Consider the following 15,985-nt stretch of genomic DNA (forward strand, 5'->3'; position numbering starts at 1 on the left):
GCGCAGGGTGGGCCCGGTGGCCTGGCTGGAGTGTGGCAGCGAGCCGGCATCCTGAGTGGGGGGTGCTGGCCACGTGAGAGGGTGAGGCATGTGTTTCTATCTGAGCAAGGAAGCGCAGTTCCTGTGGGGCTGGGAGCTGGTACGGTGCAGCTGCTGTGGGGAGGGGGGAAGGGGGCGGGGGTGGCAGACACAGAGCTACCAGATGACCCAGCCACTCCACCCCTGCACGTGCCCCAGGGAACCGAACACAGGTGTCCAGACAGAAGCTGCATGAGCCCGGGCACAGCAGCACCGTTCTCGGCGCCCAGAAGGTGGAAATGACCCACATGTCCGCGGGCGGACAGGTGGAACAACCCACTGGGGTCCGTCCACACAGGGGAAGAGCTCTTGGCCCTGAAAAGGACTCGCATGGGCCTCTGGGACGTTATGCTCTGTGTGGTTTCGCTCACGTGAATTGTGTGGGACAGGCAGGCGCACAGACGCGGGGAGCACAGGGGCGGCTGCCGAGGACTGAGGGCAGGAGGGAGTGGGGCGTGACAGCTTAAGGAGAGAATTCTGGAGCTGGGCGGTGGGGACGTTTGCACGGCCCTGTGAGCGCTCGTGCGTCACTGACCTGCACACCTTGAAATGATTCAAATGGCAAATGTTACCCGTATTTCACACCATGAGCACCGTCCCTGGGGTGGAGGCTCTGCTGGCACCGGGCTCAGAGTAGCCCGCGCCCCTCACGCCCCCGCGGAGCACAGCATTTATTTGCTGCATCCCTCGCTCCTGGCGGTGAGGCCGGCGGGGGGGGGCAGGCCATGGCGGTGCCTCCCCGTGGGGAAGAACCCCCTCTCTGGGACCCTCTCACTGGGACGTGAGCAGCTGCCCCAGCGGCCGCACACCGTGTTTGCTCGTGAGACCCTCCTCCTGTTGGCGTGGGTTTGCTCCTCCCGGATTCCTCCCGTAGCTGTCGTTGGGGCATCGTGGGCAAGCCTCCGGTCTTTGTCTTCCATCGGGGGTGTGAGAGACTTCCTTTACCTGCAGGATGCCGGTGGCTGAACAGTGCTTGACAATCACCAGGTCGCCCTGGTGTAGACATGGCGGTGAGGACCAGGACAGGCACCGCCCGTCCGGATCTGCGGTGTGACAGGGTGAGCGTACGCAGCCACCACGTGCCCTGCGGTGGGTCCCCCACAGGACTTGTGCCCCGCAGACACAAGGTCCCGAGCGCCCAGGGTGGGGAGGAGAGACACGGGGTGTGCAGGTGCATTCGTGGGAAAACCTCCTGAGTCGTGGGTTCAAGTGATCCTGGTTTCACCACTCACGCGCCTGAGATTGTAGGCAAGTTATGTGAACTTTTTGAGCCTTGGTTTCCTCAAATGTAAAACGGGAATAGGATAGTAATAATCTGAGAACGTCCACTCCCAGAGCTCCTGCGACAGGTGCCTGTTCCTGCTGGGCATGGGGAGACGTGGTGCTGTCCTCGCGGGGCCTCAGCCGCCCCACTCCTGCGGCCACGTTCTGAGCCTCCTGCTGTCACAGCATGCCCGGGGCCCGAGGGAGAAGCGGCCACGGTCACTGTTACCGTGGGGGGGGCGGTCCTCAGCGTCCGGAGCAGCCCCTCCTGCATCCAGGACCCCCGTGATGAGTGCTTGCCGGTTCAACCCAGAAGAAGAGCGTTGTTTTCCTCTTTAGGTAAATGTATTTCCCCTATGTTCCTAGAATCCAGACTCATCCAGCCATTCTACCGCAGCCTCCAGAAAACAGCCAAATTCATGCCTGACCTTTCAGCTCCGATGGCTTATGCTTTCTTTAACAGAAACCCTTCGTACGCTTATCTTGCGCCTTTCCTTTTTGGCTGTGTGGTTGTTGGTTTATTGTGCTTTTGAACATGCTGCGGCTTTGAGAACAAAACCGATTTTTTAATTACCCAAGTGATACAGAAATGTATTCTTCTTGTGAAAAGTTAAAAACGAAAAATCAGAGGGGCGTCTGGGTGGCTCAGTCGGTGAAGCGTCTGCCTTCGGCTCAGGTCATGATCCCGGGGTCTTGGGATCGAGTACCGCTTCGGGCTCCCTGCTCAGCAGGGAGTCTGCTTCTCCCTCTGCCTCTGCCCCTGCTTGTGTGTGCGCGTGCGCTCTCTCCCTCAAATAAGTAAATAAAATCTTAAAAAAAAAAGAGAGAAATCACAGACCAGGGAGCTTCTGGTTGGTGACTGCGTCCACATGCACCCAGCTCCACACTCAGGTCCCTTCAGGCCTCGCCTGAGCGCTGCTCCTTTGGCTGCTCGTCTGCAGCCTTTGTAAGAGCGTGGTCGACGTGAAGGAGCCCCCACCGTGGCCCACAGTCCCAGGGCCACCTCAGGTCCCTTCACTGCCCCACTCCGGGCTCTACTCCCTCCGGCACTTGGGAGCGTGGGCGTGCCTCTCCGGGTCCCCAGGACGTGTGTACACAGTGCGTGGCCTGCTCTGCGGCTTGCGTTCTTCCCGTACGTGGCATCATATGACACGCTCCATGTACTGTCTCTGTGTTCAACTCCATGCCTTGGAGAGCTTTCGAAACGTCAACTATCGTATATGATGGTGTTCGAAGTGATACCAGCGGATTTAATGCAGAGTCACCGGCCCCTCCTGCTGCCCTGCTTCTGTTACATGGGTGGGGTAGCTTGGGGGGGCTGTAGCCCAGCCAGTGTTGCTATTCTGCTTGTCGCCCTGTGTGCCTTCTCACGGGATCATGCTGTCTGGAGACCCGGGATTCCCGCTACATCCAGGAGCTCTGCTTGGATCCGGAAGGAGTGTTGGGTCACAGCAAGCCAGCACTTACTACGAAATTCAGGGTTGAAGTCGAAGGGCTTCACGGAAGGCCCGTCCCCGTCTTGCCGCTGCTGTGTCCCTCTGGGCCCCGAGGTGCGCACCATTGGGCTGGCGCTCGCTGGCCATCTCTGTTCACGGAGCCTGCGTCTGATGGTGACTCAGGATGTCCACACTTGGGCGCCGCGAGCGGACTGTGGGGCCCAGACGGTTGACACTCGGCAAGCCAGAGGCCTCGGGGGCCAGACGAGGAGGGGCGGGGGACCGCCTGGCCCCGTGGCATGCTGCCAGGCCCCGGCCCTGAGCAGGAGGGTGGAGCCAGATGTGGAACCCCCCTTTTCAGGGAGGCACAGTGAGACGGGGTGTCCTGAGCACCCCGGCCTGTGCAGGCTGTCGCCGGGCGGTTCAGGGGTGACACGCGGGGCCTCTGATGGGCTGTCTCCCATCCAGCCCCTCCCCCGGTTGAGAATTGTTCCAGCTGCTTGGCCCCCAGACCTAGAACAGGCCCCAAAGCCTGGGATTTCCTGACCCTCGTGCTTGTCATCACCCCCGAGCAGAGACTGCACCCCGATTACGAAGCCCAGGCCTGGGCTGAGTCTGCGATTTGTCGGGTGTTATGTGTTGAATGGTGTCCCCCAAAAAGATATGTTGGAGTCCTAACCCCCAGTTCCTGCACATGTGACCTTCTTTGGAGACTGGGTCATCGCAGACGTAATTAGTTCAGATGATTTCAGACTGGAGCGGGGTGAACCCTCATCCAAAGGCTGCATCCGTACGTGGAGGCCGAGCGGAGACGCCGACAGGGAGAAGCCACGTGACGATGGAGACACAGCGTGGGCTGATGGGGCACAAGCCAGGGGACCCTGGAGCGCCCGGAGCTGGACGAGGCAGGACAGATCCTCCCCCCAGGGCCTTCAGAACGGGCAGGGCCCAGCGAGGCCGTGATCTGGGACTTCCGGCCTCCACAATGTGGGAGGACAGATGTCCATTGTTCTAAGCTGCCCCGCGTGCGTTCCTTTGTCCAGCGGCCCCAGGAAGCCCGTGCCTCAGGTAATTTGTCTCATGGAATGGCTCTTCTGGCTACATCCTGATCCCGTGCCCATCCCCCAAACATTCCCGGGAACGGAGAGCACCGGATGAGCATATCCCATAAACCTGTCCTTACCCCAAGGCCACCCGGATCTACAGAGGGCACTGGAAGCAGCTAAGGAAGTATGGACCCGGCAGTGTAGACATAAACACATTTCCGGCAGAACGGGCCCCGTGGAGGCCTTCCTCCTGGCTTGGGCTACGGGGCTCCTGAGGGCCCTCCTGCTTGGTGACCTTCTTGAGCCTCAGGTGGGCCTGGACTCCATGGATGCCACTCTGCTCTGCACGTCTCCTCGAAGCTCCTGGAAGCCTGGCGCACACACCTCCCAGCTCGGGGGAAGGGGCACCTTGATGTTCTCTCCCTGTCTGAGGCTTCCCCTTCGTCTACCCCAGGGGCTGCCTGCCATCTTTCCCCCTGGTGCCCCCGGGGGCCCTATCAAAGCCAAACCTCGGACCCTGCCCTGGGTCGTCTCGGGCCGGGTCTTGGCCCCACTGGCACAAAGCTGAGGCCTAGCTGGTTCATGTTTGCCTTGGCCTCGAGGTGAGCGTGCCACGTGCCCGCAGGTGGACCGGGCCCCTGGAGGCCTCCCACGGTGGGGCCAAGGCTCCAGTCCCCCGGGGGGGCTCTGGGAGGGAGACCGGGGTCACGTGGCCTGAGGGTGTGAGGGAGGGGATGCAGAGTCAACCCGAAGCAGAGATGGGGTGCCTTTGCCCTGGCTCAGGGAGCACCCCCTCCCTGTGAGCCTACGAACCAGGGCCTCTTGCCTCCTGGAACAGACCCTCAGGTGGAACATGCAACTCAGCCCCCTCCCCTCCTCCACAGGCCATGACCCTGACATGGTCCCAGGGCAGCCCCGCAGAGCTCACGTCCAGAGATTCAGGTGCCGGCCCTCTCCGCTGCTCACACCCACAGGTGCCAGGAACGCACACTCCGGTGAGAGCAGAGCCCACTTCACTTTCTTTATCCAAACATTTTATCGTGGAGCCTGCATGGAGCACAACCGTAGGGAGACGCGTGCTAGTTTCTTCTGTACCAGGTTCCTTCTCTGATTTGACAAGCGGCATTCATCACTTTAAAGATAATGATGTTTGCGAGAGCAAATATTATTTTGCTGTAATTTTATTTTGCTAAAGGCAGTTTGTAAATTGTTTGGATTCAAAGTTCTGGAAAACAAACCCCATTTTCATATCAGATTCCATAATGAAATGAGACGCGCACTCCCACGGGGATGACACACTCGCTGTGGGCTGCGTGAGGCGTGGCGCAAGAGCTGGTGGCAGGCGAGTCCTGGGTCAGGGACGGCCCCACAAGGCAGAGGCGTGTGCTGTGACCTGCTCCCAGGACAGCCGAGTGGGGATGGAGGTCAGCTTGCTCCAGGCCCTGTGCCTGGGCAGGGCCGTAGGGGCGGCATGTGGGGCTCGAACCCGGGCCGAGGGGCTGGACCCCTTCCCTGTGGGGCAGTGTGAGCCTCGTGCTCAGCAACGGGGTCAGAGAGTCTGAACAACCAGCCAAAGGACCCCAAGAATTGCCAGGACCCCCAGGAGCTGTGGGAGGGGCTGGGGCCAAATCATCTCCAGGCATCTCCAGAGGAAACCACGGCTGCCCACACCTCGACCTTGGACTCCTGGCCTCCAGGCCTGTGGGAAAATCTCATTTGCTGTCTCTGCCCCGGTCTGTACTTGGTAGTGGCAGCCCCAGGGCACGCGCCCCAGGGCACGCACCCCGGGCTGGACTGGGGCTCCGCGTCAGGGCAGGGCTGAGTGCGCCGGTGGGGAGAAGTACGGACCGTGTTCTGTGCAGGAGGAGATGCAGGGACGTTTCTGTTTCCTTTCCTTGGGCACCCTGCAGCCTGGGTTGCTGGATTTATTTTGACTGATTTTTAAAGATAAAGCCTTTGTAGCAGTGGTTCTCAGACTCAGCGTGTGTCGGAGCCCCAGGAGGGCATCTTAGAACACAGATGGAGGGGCCCCGACCCTGAGTTGTTGAGTTGGCAGGTCTGGGGTGAGCTCGGAAAACCTGCTTCCTGACGCTCACATCTTGCCCGGGGCAGGTCCGGGGTCACCTTCTTAGAACGACTGCTTTATGGAGTTGAGCAGATAAATGCATAAATAACTTAAATCTTAAAGTATAATCCCCGGCCTGCCCTTGTGGGGAGGGAGGAAGAGCTGATCGCGGTGTCATCGAGCCCACCTGAGCCCTGCCACGCAGCTGATTTCATGCAGCGCCCGCGGCAGGCTTCCCGTAAGGCCTTGTTGACTGATGCCTTCCCATCCTCACAGCACTCCCGAGAGGTAGGCCCTTTCACTACCCCATTTGAAATGGGGAAACGGAGGCACAGCAAGGTTAAGAAACTTGCCTCAGGTCACACAGCTGTAAGCGGCAGAGCCAGGATCGAAGCCAGGAGATGGGCCCAGCGAGGATGGGGGCGGGTTGCTGGATGTGTCTGGAGCCCAATGCAGGGGGGGCCACGTTTGTTCTGGTCGAAGCCGGGAGGCGGAGGAGACAGGGCTGAGGTGTGGGAAGAGCAGTGAGATGGGCGGGTCGGCTGGAGACGGGCCAGCTGGGTGTGCTGCTGGCGTCTGGAGAGTGCAGATTTCTTACTCAGACACCAGCGGAAGCTCCACCAGTATAATGGTGTTGATTGTCTTAGTAAATAGATCGTAATTATTTATAATTAGCAATTCAGTTTCTGCGAGAAGATTGCTTCTACGTTGCTTGAAAACAGTCCTGCGTATCTCCGCGATCCCCTCCGCAGGTGCACTGCATTCACGCGCAGTAAGCCGTGCCACTGCACGGATGGGGCCAGAGTGCCGGCCGCTGGCCGGGACCTGCCTGTGCAGCCGCGAAGCCCGAGTCCTCCAGCGCCAGCTCTTGGTGTCAGGCTGCAGGGCTGAGCCGTGAAGGGGGGGCTCTAGGTGGGGAGCGCGTTTGGGGGCCTCCCTGTAATCTTTAGGTCAGACGGAGGGGCCCGAGGGGCTGCTGGCCACGGCCTTGCCTGTGAGGGTCCCGCCCCCAGGAGAGGCTCAGCAAGCAGGCGCTCAGAGGACACATGAGGGACAGTGGGGGCCGTCGCCCTGGACCACTGCGGAGGGAAGGTGGGCTGGCTGCGCGTCGGGGGGGCAGAGCCGGGGTGCAGGACAGGCGGGGCTGTGGGGGCGGGAGGACAGACCTCGGACGTCTGCCTGGGCTGCCTACCAAGATCCTGCCAATGGGGCTTCAGCAACAGACCTTCCTCCCCTCCTGCTCTGGGGGCCAGGTCTGAGACCCAGGCGTGGCCAGGACGTGTGGACGCCACCCCCTCCGCCCCGTGTCCTCAGGATGGCTGACTCATGCACTCGCCCACCCTCAGGAGCCAAGGGACGCTGTCTGCGGCTGCGGTGGCCCCGAGGAGCTGGCAGCACAACAGCGGCTTTGGGGGACACGGAGGAGTCCAGCGGGCAAATTCCTCTCCTCCCCGCCTCACAGATGGCCTCTGAGGCCACCTGACCCAGGAGTTGGGACAGAGAGGCCAGTGTGGGCTGCACCCCACATTCTTCCTGCCCTCCTGTCCCCTTGTCCCCCACCCCCTGCCCCCCTGCCCCTCCTGTCCTCCTGTCTCCCCAACCCATCGTCTTGTCCCCCTGTCCCCCATCCCTCTGTCCCCCCGTCCCTCCTGTCCCCTTGCCCCTTCCTGTTTTCCTTGTCCGCTCATCCCCACTCCCCCACCACCCCCCACCCCTCCTGGCCTGTGTCTTCCCTCCGTCCAGCTGTCCTGGGATGGAAATTGCCAAATAAAGCGTGGGGTTTGAGCCTCCGTCAGCTTCCATGTTCTGGGACCTCCAGCAAGACCAGCTCTGGTCACCGGGCTGGGGGTTCCGAACCTCTGGCAGCAGTGGGGTCATGGCTTTGGGCGTGGAGACATAGCCAACCCTCGCCTTCGCTGGCTCAGCGCACAGAGTGGACGCTGCCCGTCGGAGTGCACGGCACAGGGAGGCCCAGATGGCCATTACAGAAACCAGGTTGGAGTGATGGCTGCCGGGAGGGGACAGAGGGGCGGGTGGAGATGCAGTGCAGGGAAGTAGCCTGTGATTTATCATCTGAAACAGAAGAAGGGCCTGCGCTGACCTCAGATGGATTTTGAGTGGGCTGCCTGGGCCATTCCGGTGTCCTGGACGCTCTCTGTCCACTCCTCTGTGGCAGTCACAGACCGGATGACACCCATGGTGCATCTCGAGGGGCATTATCAGCCAGGGGGAGCTTATCTTTAGATAAAGTCCAAGCAGATCACACTGCTCCAAATGCCTCCTTCTCGGTGGTAGGGTAGGTTCACAGCTGAGGTCTGATTGCGTGCAGGGTACAGGGCTCCAGGCTGTTGTCCTGTTGCCCAAAAAGGCGGGGGGGGGAGGGGACCTGCAGTCATTGGGCGTCCCTTGGAGCCACGTCAGCCACGGGGAGGTGCTCAGGAGGGACAGCTGGCCTCCTCCATCCTGTGCTCCTGAAGTGCTCCCCGTGCTCTGGACACAGATACCAGGAGTCCCCAGACCACTGCCTCCCAGAGAACATGGCTCGACCAGAGGGGCCGCGGAGCTCAACGCACACTCACGAAGCCCGAGCAGCTTGGGAGGTGGCGGGGGCACAGAGGACTGGTTCCCTTCCTTCCCATGGTCACTGCCCGGCCAGGGCTTCCCCGGCGGCCGGTGAACGAGGCCCCACAAGGACAAGAGAGGGAGGGAAGGGAGGTGGCTTCTCCACGCAGCGGGTCGCGGGCTGTTCCGAGAGCCCGTGTGCAGAGACAGGAGGTGGATTCGAAGTTGCCTGGGGGTGGCGCTGGGGGCCAGCAGGGTGGCTGGTGAACACGTGGGAAGGATCCGGTGGGGGCGGCAGAGACGTCCTGCGTTGTGCTGGCCGCGCGCCCCGGGGATCTGTTACCAACCGTGGAGCCGGGGCAGTGGGGGCCTCGTGCGCCGACTGTGTGCTCTGGGACGTCTCCACAACGACGGCGGCCCGTGTCCATCCCAGACTCTAAGCTCAGACGGTGTGACTCGCAGGGAAAGCACTTGGTCCGATTTCCCACCCGCCAAGGCAGTTAGCGCTCATCTCCCATGAGGCTTCCAACCTCGTCCTTGGCTGTGAGGGCGGGAACGCGCTTGTCAGTCTCCGCCGGTCTGGTTTTTCCCACCTGTGAGATGGGCACGGCATCACCACCTCACAGGCCTGCGGGCACGAGGGAGGTGCGGGCAGGGCTGGGGCCTGGCAGGGGACCCGGGGTGTCACCCACGCCCAGTGTGCGGCAGCCACCGCTAGAGCTGTGAGTGTCCGTGAGGGCCTAGGACCCACCTCGGTCGGGACCAGACGGTGCCTGCGGCTTTGGCTCCAGGCATGTTTCTTGCACCTTCTGTGAGAGCAATTTGCGTGTGTGTGTGATGCATGTGTATGTGTGTGTCCGTGTGTGTCTGTGTTGTGTGGGTGATGTGATGTATGTCCGTGTGTGTTTGTGTGTGTGCGTGCATGTGTGCGTGTGTAGGGCCCGGGTGGCAGGTGCGGGGTGGCGCGGGCAGTGGCCCTGCACCCGCCGTCCTCTGTGGATGCTCTGCGTCCTGGTGCGTCTCAGCCGCCCTTTACAAGAGGGTCTGACCTGCGCAGGGCGCTGGTTTTCCTCTTCCCCGCGTGTTTCCGTCGTGGCTCTCTGTGCTCCTCTGTGCCCCGCGCACGTTGACCAATGGAGCAGTGCCCTGGGGATGGGACTGGGCCTCCGTGGGGGCAGATGCCACATTGAGGTGATGTCCTGTCCCCGCCCCTGGTTGCTGCCGGGCAGACGCACATGACCGGCTAGCGTGTACTCTGTTCTTCCCGGCGCACGTCGTCCGGGCGGCAGCCTAACAAGGAGTGCTTCTTTATTCACGGAAACACAGTGTTTCGTCTCCCTCGAGGATTTTGGAAGGGGAGTGTGTGGTGACCTCGCCCAGGGTGAGCTGGTGGAGAGCGGGGAATTGGCTGGTGTGCCAGGGACCTATGGCCGTGACACAAAACCTCATGGCTGAGGATAACCACGCATGTTGCCCGTGATTCTGTGTGTTGGCAATGTGGCTGGGTTGGCTGAGCAGTTCTTCTGCTGGTTTTGGCTGGGTGGCCAACATCTGAACCCCAATGGTGGTCAGTGGCCTCGCTCTCCTGATGTGGCTGGCTGGCAGTCACTGGGGGGCTGGGGGACTGGGCTGGGCTGTATGCCTCTCGGCATCCATGGGCTAGCCGTTCATACGGTGGGACCACAGGGTCTCCAAGAACAGCAGGACAACACACGGGCAAGTCCTTTTAAAGCAACTTCTTCTCATAGACAGTGGATTCATTTGTTTTTGTGGTCAAATATACATGACATAAAATGGATCATTCTAGCCACATTTAAGGGGGCACCCAGTGGCAGCATTCAGTGCCACATCTTGTACGACCTTTGGTATAGTCCCGTTGGCCAGCGCGAACTGTGAGAGCAGCCCAGGTTCGAGGAGGTAAAGGAGAAGCCCACCTCTTGGCGGGAGGAGCTGAGCATTATTGGGGCTATTTGTGCCATTGGCCGGGGGGGGCTGGGGGGGGTCAGGTGCCTGAAGGACACCATTGAGGAAACGTGGCACAGGTGGTGGCCTTCACTGTATTATTTTGCACAGAAAGATGTCTGATGACACAGGGCAGCAGGGGCCCTGGTGAGTGGCAGGTGGATGGCAGGCGAGTGGCAGGTGAGTGGTAGGCACTTGGCTACAGGTGCTTCAACCAGCGGCTGGAGGCACAGACCCTGCGCCCGTGTCCTGGTGAATAGGCCCAGCCAGGCGAGGGTCCTGGTGCCACCGACTGGCCTGGAGCTCAGAAGGGTGCCCCAGCCCGTCTGGGAGCAGACACTCATTCGCACTGCATAGACGCTGGTCCTCGCTGTCGTTGTGAAATCATCCACGTGTGGCTGGGAAACAATGTGGTGTTAGGACAGGTGCACAGCACAGTGAGGTGACAATGCTGTACATGGATCGTTGCTCACCCTGAGACACAACGTTGGTGCGGTATTGTTGACTGTGTCCCCACGCTGGGCTTCTCATCCCCGTGACTCCTTCACTTTATCCCTGGAAGTTTGGGCCTCTTCACCCCCTTCCCCTATTCCCCATCCCCTCTGGCAGCCACCAGTTTGCTCTCTGTACTTATGAGTCTGCTTCTGGTTCCTTTTGGTTTTTTACATTCTACGTGTGAGCGAAATCATATGACTGTCGTCTTTCTCTGACTGACTTATTTCACTCAGCATAATACCCTCTAGTTCCATCCATGTTGATGCAAATGGCAAGATTTTCTACTGTTTCATGACTGAGTGATAGTCCATTGTGTATATATGACGTCCCTTCTCCATTCATCACTCGGTGGACATCGGGCTGCTTCCGTATCCTGGCTGTTGCAGATAATGCCACTATAAACACAGGGGTTCTTTTCAAATCAGCGTTTTCATTTTCTTTGGGTAAATACCCAGTAGTGGAATTACCGGGTCATAGGATAGCTCTATTTTCAACTTCCTGAGGACCCTCCACACTGTTTTCCAGAGTGGCTGCACCAGCTTGCATTCCCACCAACAGTGCACGAGGCTTCCTTTTTTCTCCACATCCTCGCCAACACTTGTTGTTTCATGTGTGTGTTTAATTTCAGCCATGCTGCCAGGTGTGAGGTGGTATCTCATCGTGGTTCTGATCTGCATTTCCCTGATGCCCAGTGATGTGGAGCATGTTTTCGTGTGTCTGTGGGCCAGCTGGATGTCTGCTTTGGAGAAATGTCTGTTCAGCCCATGTTTTCTTGAGTAATGAGAGTCAAAGCCGACCGCAAAAGCCCAGGCATGTGCTGGGTGAGTGGAAGGAGGTGGGCAGAAGGCAGCCGCTGAGCAGATCCCCCTGGGGGTCCAGGCAGGGGTCAGAGTGGGGGTGGAGGGTGCACCGCCACTCCCCAACATGGAGGTAAGAGTCCTGCCTCGTGGGCAGAGTCCGCATTCCCTGTTCACAGGGAGATCTTACAAATTCAAACTGAGTCTTCATCAGGGAAAAAACGTCCTTGAGACCACAACGCTAGCATGACCCAGGCTATAAAATCAACGACTGTAGGTTTGCCATGAGAAGGCTCGACTTTCAGCAGTCCACCTGCTCTTCAGTTAGCGGGAGTTCAAGTCTAGATTGTGTGGTGTTGGAGCGGTGCTTGCGTGGGGTACACGCCTGGGGCTGGTGGGCCCCCAGGAGGGAGCTTCCTTTGCAGACAGACAGCCCACTTCCATTCGAGGGGGTATGGGGGGGCTCGAGGGCGGAGAAGCTGGGGGGGAGCTCTGTGTGGTCAGGTCTCTTGGTAGCGACAGTGGCAGATGTGTCACATCTAGCCTCTCATTTCACCTGTAAGATAGTTTTGCACCAGGAATTCTGATTCCTGTGTTGCTCCAGAGGTCACATGTGCCAAGGTCACAAGCTGTGAAGTTGGGAGTTGCAGGGATCTGGCCATGGTGGGAGGGGCTGCAGAAGGAGCCAGAAGCCTGTGTGTCCCCAGGAGAGGTCAGAGATGGGTCGGCACCACATCCCAAGTAGGCATCCTCCTGATGCCCTAGGAATGAGTTTGAGCTGCAGCCGCTAGGCCCAGAGGGGTGTGCAGACCATCCAGGCCACCCTCCCACCTGCTGGGAGCGTCCGCTCCTGTCCCCAACTCAGCAGCAGCTCTCTGCCCAAATTCTCCATGAATGACAAGTGCTTGGCCAGCTTCCGGGGGGGACATTTTTTCTGCCAAGGGATGGAGGTTCTGCCCCTCCTACTTTTATTCAAGTTCTTCCCAAGGAGTTGGGCAAAGAAGCTCTCCAGCCAAAGGGACCCAGGCTGTGTGGCCTCAGGCAAGTTACTTAGCCTCCCCGTGCTTCAGTTTCCTCCCTTGAAAGCGGGTCAACGGTCCCTACGTCTTGGAGTTGTTAGAACGGCGTTGCCTGTGGAGGGCCAGCAGCAGGTGCTGCCTCCTGTTACCTCCGTCGTCGTCCCTGTCGTTACCATCTCTCTACTCCCGGCCCCGGTTCTGATGCTCTGGGTCGGCAGGTCTGACACTCTCGCTGTTGAGGACGGTCCCTGGACAGTTGTTCCTTTTGCTGTTGTTTCTCTTTCCTGCCAGATCCCAGGTTCCCTTTAGATCTTGTTCCCCAAAGGGGGAAGTCCCCGCTGAGCCCTGGCTGAGGTGGGTGGCAGGGACAGAGGGAACAGAGCAGAGCCGCTCACTGACCCAGCCGACCGGCATCTCTGTTCCCCACGTGAGCCTGCTCCCCCTTCTCCGACAGCGTGCTGTTGCAGCCCCCCTGCCCGCACCCTTGACCCAATAAGACTTATAGGACTTTGAAATGCTTTTCAGCGTTACATAAGTAATACATGTTGATTGCAAAAAATAAACATAATGAGAGAGACAGAATATGTATGTATGGGCCAAGTGTTTAGGGGCTGTCACCCCCAAATTCTTGTTAAGTCTAGCATTCAACCTGTGTTAAGTGTACTGTATTTGGAGAGGGGGTCTTTAAGGAGGTCACAGTAGGTGGCCCTACTGTAGCAGGACTGGTGTCCTTACAAGAAGAGGAGATGAGGACAGACATGCTCAGGGGATGACCACGTGAGGACACGGGAGGACACGGGAGAAAGTGGCATCCACACGTCCAGGGAAGAGGCGTCAGCAGGAGCCAACGCTGCCCACACCGTGAGCTTGGGCTTCGAGCCTCCAGATGAGAGGGGAACTGCAGTTTGAGCCGTGCACGCTGTGGGGTTTTGTTACTGTGGCTCGCAGACCAACACACCACGTACGGTGAAGAGACCGCTTGTCCCTGGGGCCCTCCAGCGTTTCCAGGTTGCCCTCGGTGGCAGAGCCTCGGACAGTGCCCAGGGGCTGGGGGGCAGCGGGGCCGGGTGGGGCGCTGTTCTCACGAAGCGCCCGGGCCCGGGCCCTGTTAGGGTCCCAGGGTGGAAACAAGCAGCCGAGGTCAGACAGCGACAAGAGCCATGAGGACACTGAGGGTGCTGCTGGGGAGACTGGGAGTTGGCAGGGCGGTGGGGCGGGGAAGGGCCCCTGGGAGGCCACCTGGCTGCTGAGGCACCAGGACAGGGATGTCAGAAACCTCTAGCACGGCTTCTCCACCTGCCTTCACCTGGTCCTCCCAGAAACCTCGTGGGGCAGGTGGGGCGGCGCCATTACGCCCCTTGGACCATACGGGGAACTGAGGCACAGAACAGCAAGATGATCAGCTCAGCCAGGCGAGAACCCCGTCCCCCCACCAAACCAGCCCTGCAACAGCAAGTCCAGGGGTCCTTCCTTCCGGGATGACCACTCCCACCAGTTCCGGGTCCACACAATAGAAGTCATTCTATCTCACAGGGCGGAGGGCACCCGCCAGCCTGGCCTCCACCCCCAAGCCCTGCCCAGCCCTGAGGAAAGGGAGCGTGCACACTCACTTCGTATGGACACCATTCCCATCCATAGCCCGTCCTGGCAAAAGAATGCACTTCTTTTGTGGGTCATGACGTGACCCTCACGTCCCTCCTCCTCTACATGTCCCCAGGAAGTGACAGTGAGCTTGCTCTTAATGCCCCGCTGGTGTGCAGGCTGGGTCCTTCCGGCGGCCAGCAAAGCGCGGTCCAAGGGCACGTCTCCATGCCTCTTTTTCCAGAAACAACTCTTATTCTGTTATTCCGAGTATTTGGGTTTTAGAGTATTTTATTCCCCATCACATCGTGTCACCATCTGTGTCAGTGCCTAAGGCAGGTAATAACTTCCCCCCAAACTCTGGGGGTTCTCCTCCCCTTCATGCTAAGACACTGGGTTGTTTCTTCTGGGAGGATTTCCTGGAGCCCACCGACAACAGTACTGATGAGTCCCTTTCCTACTTCTCAGGAGTGGGACGGCACGGTAGGTCTGTGAGCTGGGCTCGGGCTCTCCCGCATGCAGCAGAAATGCCGAATTTGAACAGGTGAACTTGTAGAAATAGCATGTGTTTTTTTTTTTTTTGAATGCCAGAGAACAATCTGAAAGCTGATTTGGTGCAAAGAAAAAAATTGCAGTTTTTGTGAGTCTGGGTGGGGTGTGGGAGGGAGGGAGAGCTTCCTCTGAGCGATCACACTTACAGTGTGTTTCCTGCCCACCCACCCTGTGGACAGCCAGCCCAGGGCAGAGGCTCCTGCCTTTATGAGGAGCCCGGAGCACATGACTGATTTAGGGACCTGGGGGCCTTCAGGTCAGGACCCGCACGTGCACAGAATGCCCACCCGTGCCTGCAGGGCTGGCCACAGCCCCAGGAAGTGCCCTGGTCAGGCAGCATTTCTAATGGGGGGGGGGGGGCGAGGCCTCTTTGGCAGCGTCTGTGTCACGTGGGGCCTCAAGGCAGAACACAAGCAGTGGGGTTTAGGGCATAAGGGGCTTGAGGGAGTGAGGATGCCTGCAAAACATAAAGGGGGGCAGGACTGGGCAGGCAGAGTCTCAGACCTTGAGGCAGCTGCCCAAGGCTTGGAGCTCAGATTGCCTGTTGGAGGCGCCAGGCCCTGAGCAGACGCGGTTCCCCACCCGCTCCGATGTGCTGGGCTGTGCAGGGAGGGGCCTCACAGCCTGGTTCTGCTCCCCTGTCTTTGCTCCCTGCCCTCCCTCTGGCTCAGCTGCCGTCCTCCTCTACCCCTGACTCTACCCAGGGACTCACTAAGGGATGCTGAGGACAGTCCACCGCTATCAGCTGGGTGGCTCTCGTCAAAATAGGTCCCGCGCTCAGGTCACAGGCCCTCGATCCCCACGGTTCGGCCGCTGCATCCAGAAGTTACTTTTATCCTCACGTGGCGGGGTGGGGCACCCACCTGCATAGCTAGTATGAGTCCGGATGCAAACCCAGTGCTTTATCCCTGCACAGGGGACTCCCCACGTGTGGACGTTTGCCCGAGGTCTGTCCTCAGCAGGGCGCTGGCTTCACCCACTCCCGTGACCTTGACTTTGACCTCCAGGTGGCTTAGGCCTTGTGTTCTCCACCAGCATGTGCCCTTACCGTCTTATGTGACTCAGGACCTGCTGGCTGAACACGTCTCTCAATACCACCTCGGGACAGGGTGCTAGTGTGTCCTGAGCC

General features: G+C 59.6%; 1 protein-coding gene across 2 annotated transcripts in view; it reads left to right on the plus strand.

Moving 5' to 3' along the window:
* The window catches only part of RRP1 (ribosomal RNA processing 1), a 154,401-nt gene that overhangs the window by 64,481 nt on the left and 73,935 nt on the right, over positions 1 to 15,985 (plus strand). The window contains exon 13 of one of the 2 annotated variants that reach the window (XM_057306922.1): positions 11,536 to 14,871. The exons of the other annotated variant lie outside the window; for it this stretch is intronic. Coding sequence (XP_057162905.1) covers positions 11,536 to 11,687 — 152 coding nt within the window. The 3' untranslated portion in view covers positions 11,688 to 14,871. Of the gene's footprint in view, positions 1 to 11,535; positions 14,872 to 15,985 lie in introns of those variants that run through there. 2 annotated transcript variants of the gene reach the window in all.

Source organism: Ursus arctos, unplaced genomic scaffold, assembly GCF_023065955.2.
Source record: "Ursus arctos isolate Adak ecotype North America unplaced genomic scaffold, UrsArc2.0 scaffold_4, whole genome shotgun sequence".
Lineage (NCBI taxonomy): Eukaryota > Metazoa > Chordata > Mammalia > Carnivora > Ursidae > Ursus > Ursus arctos.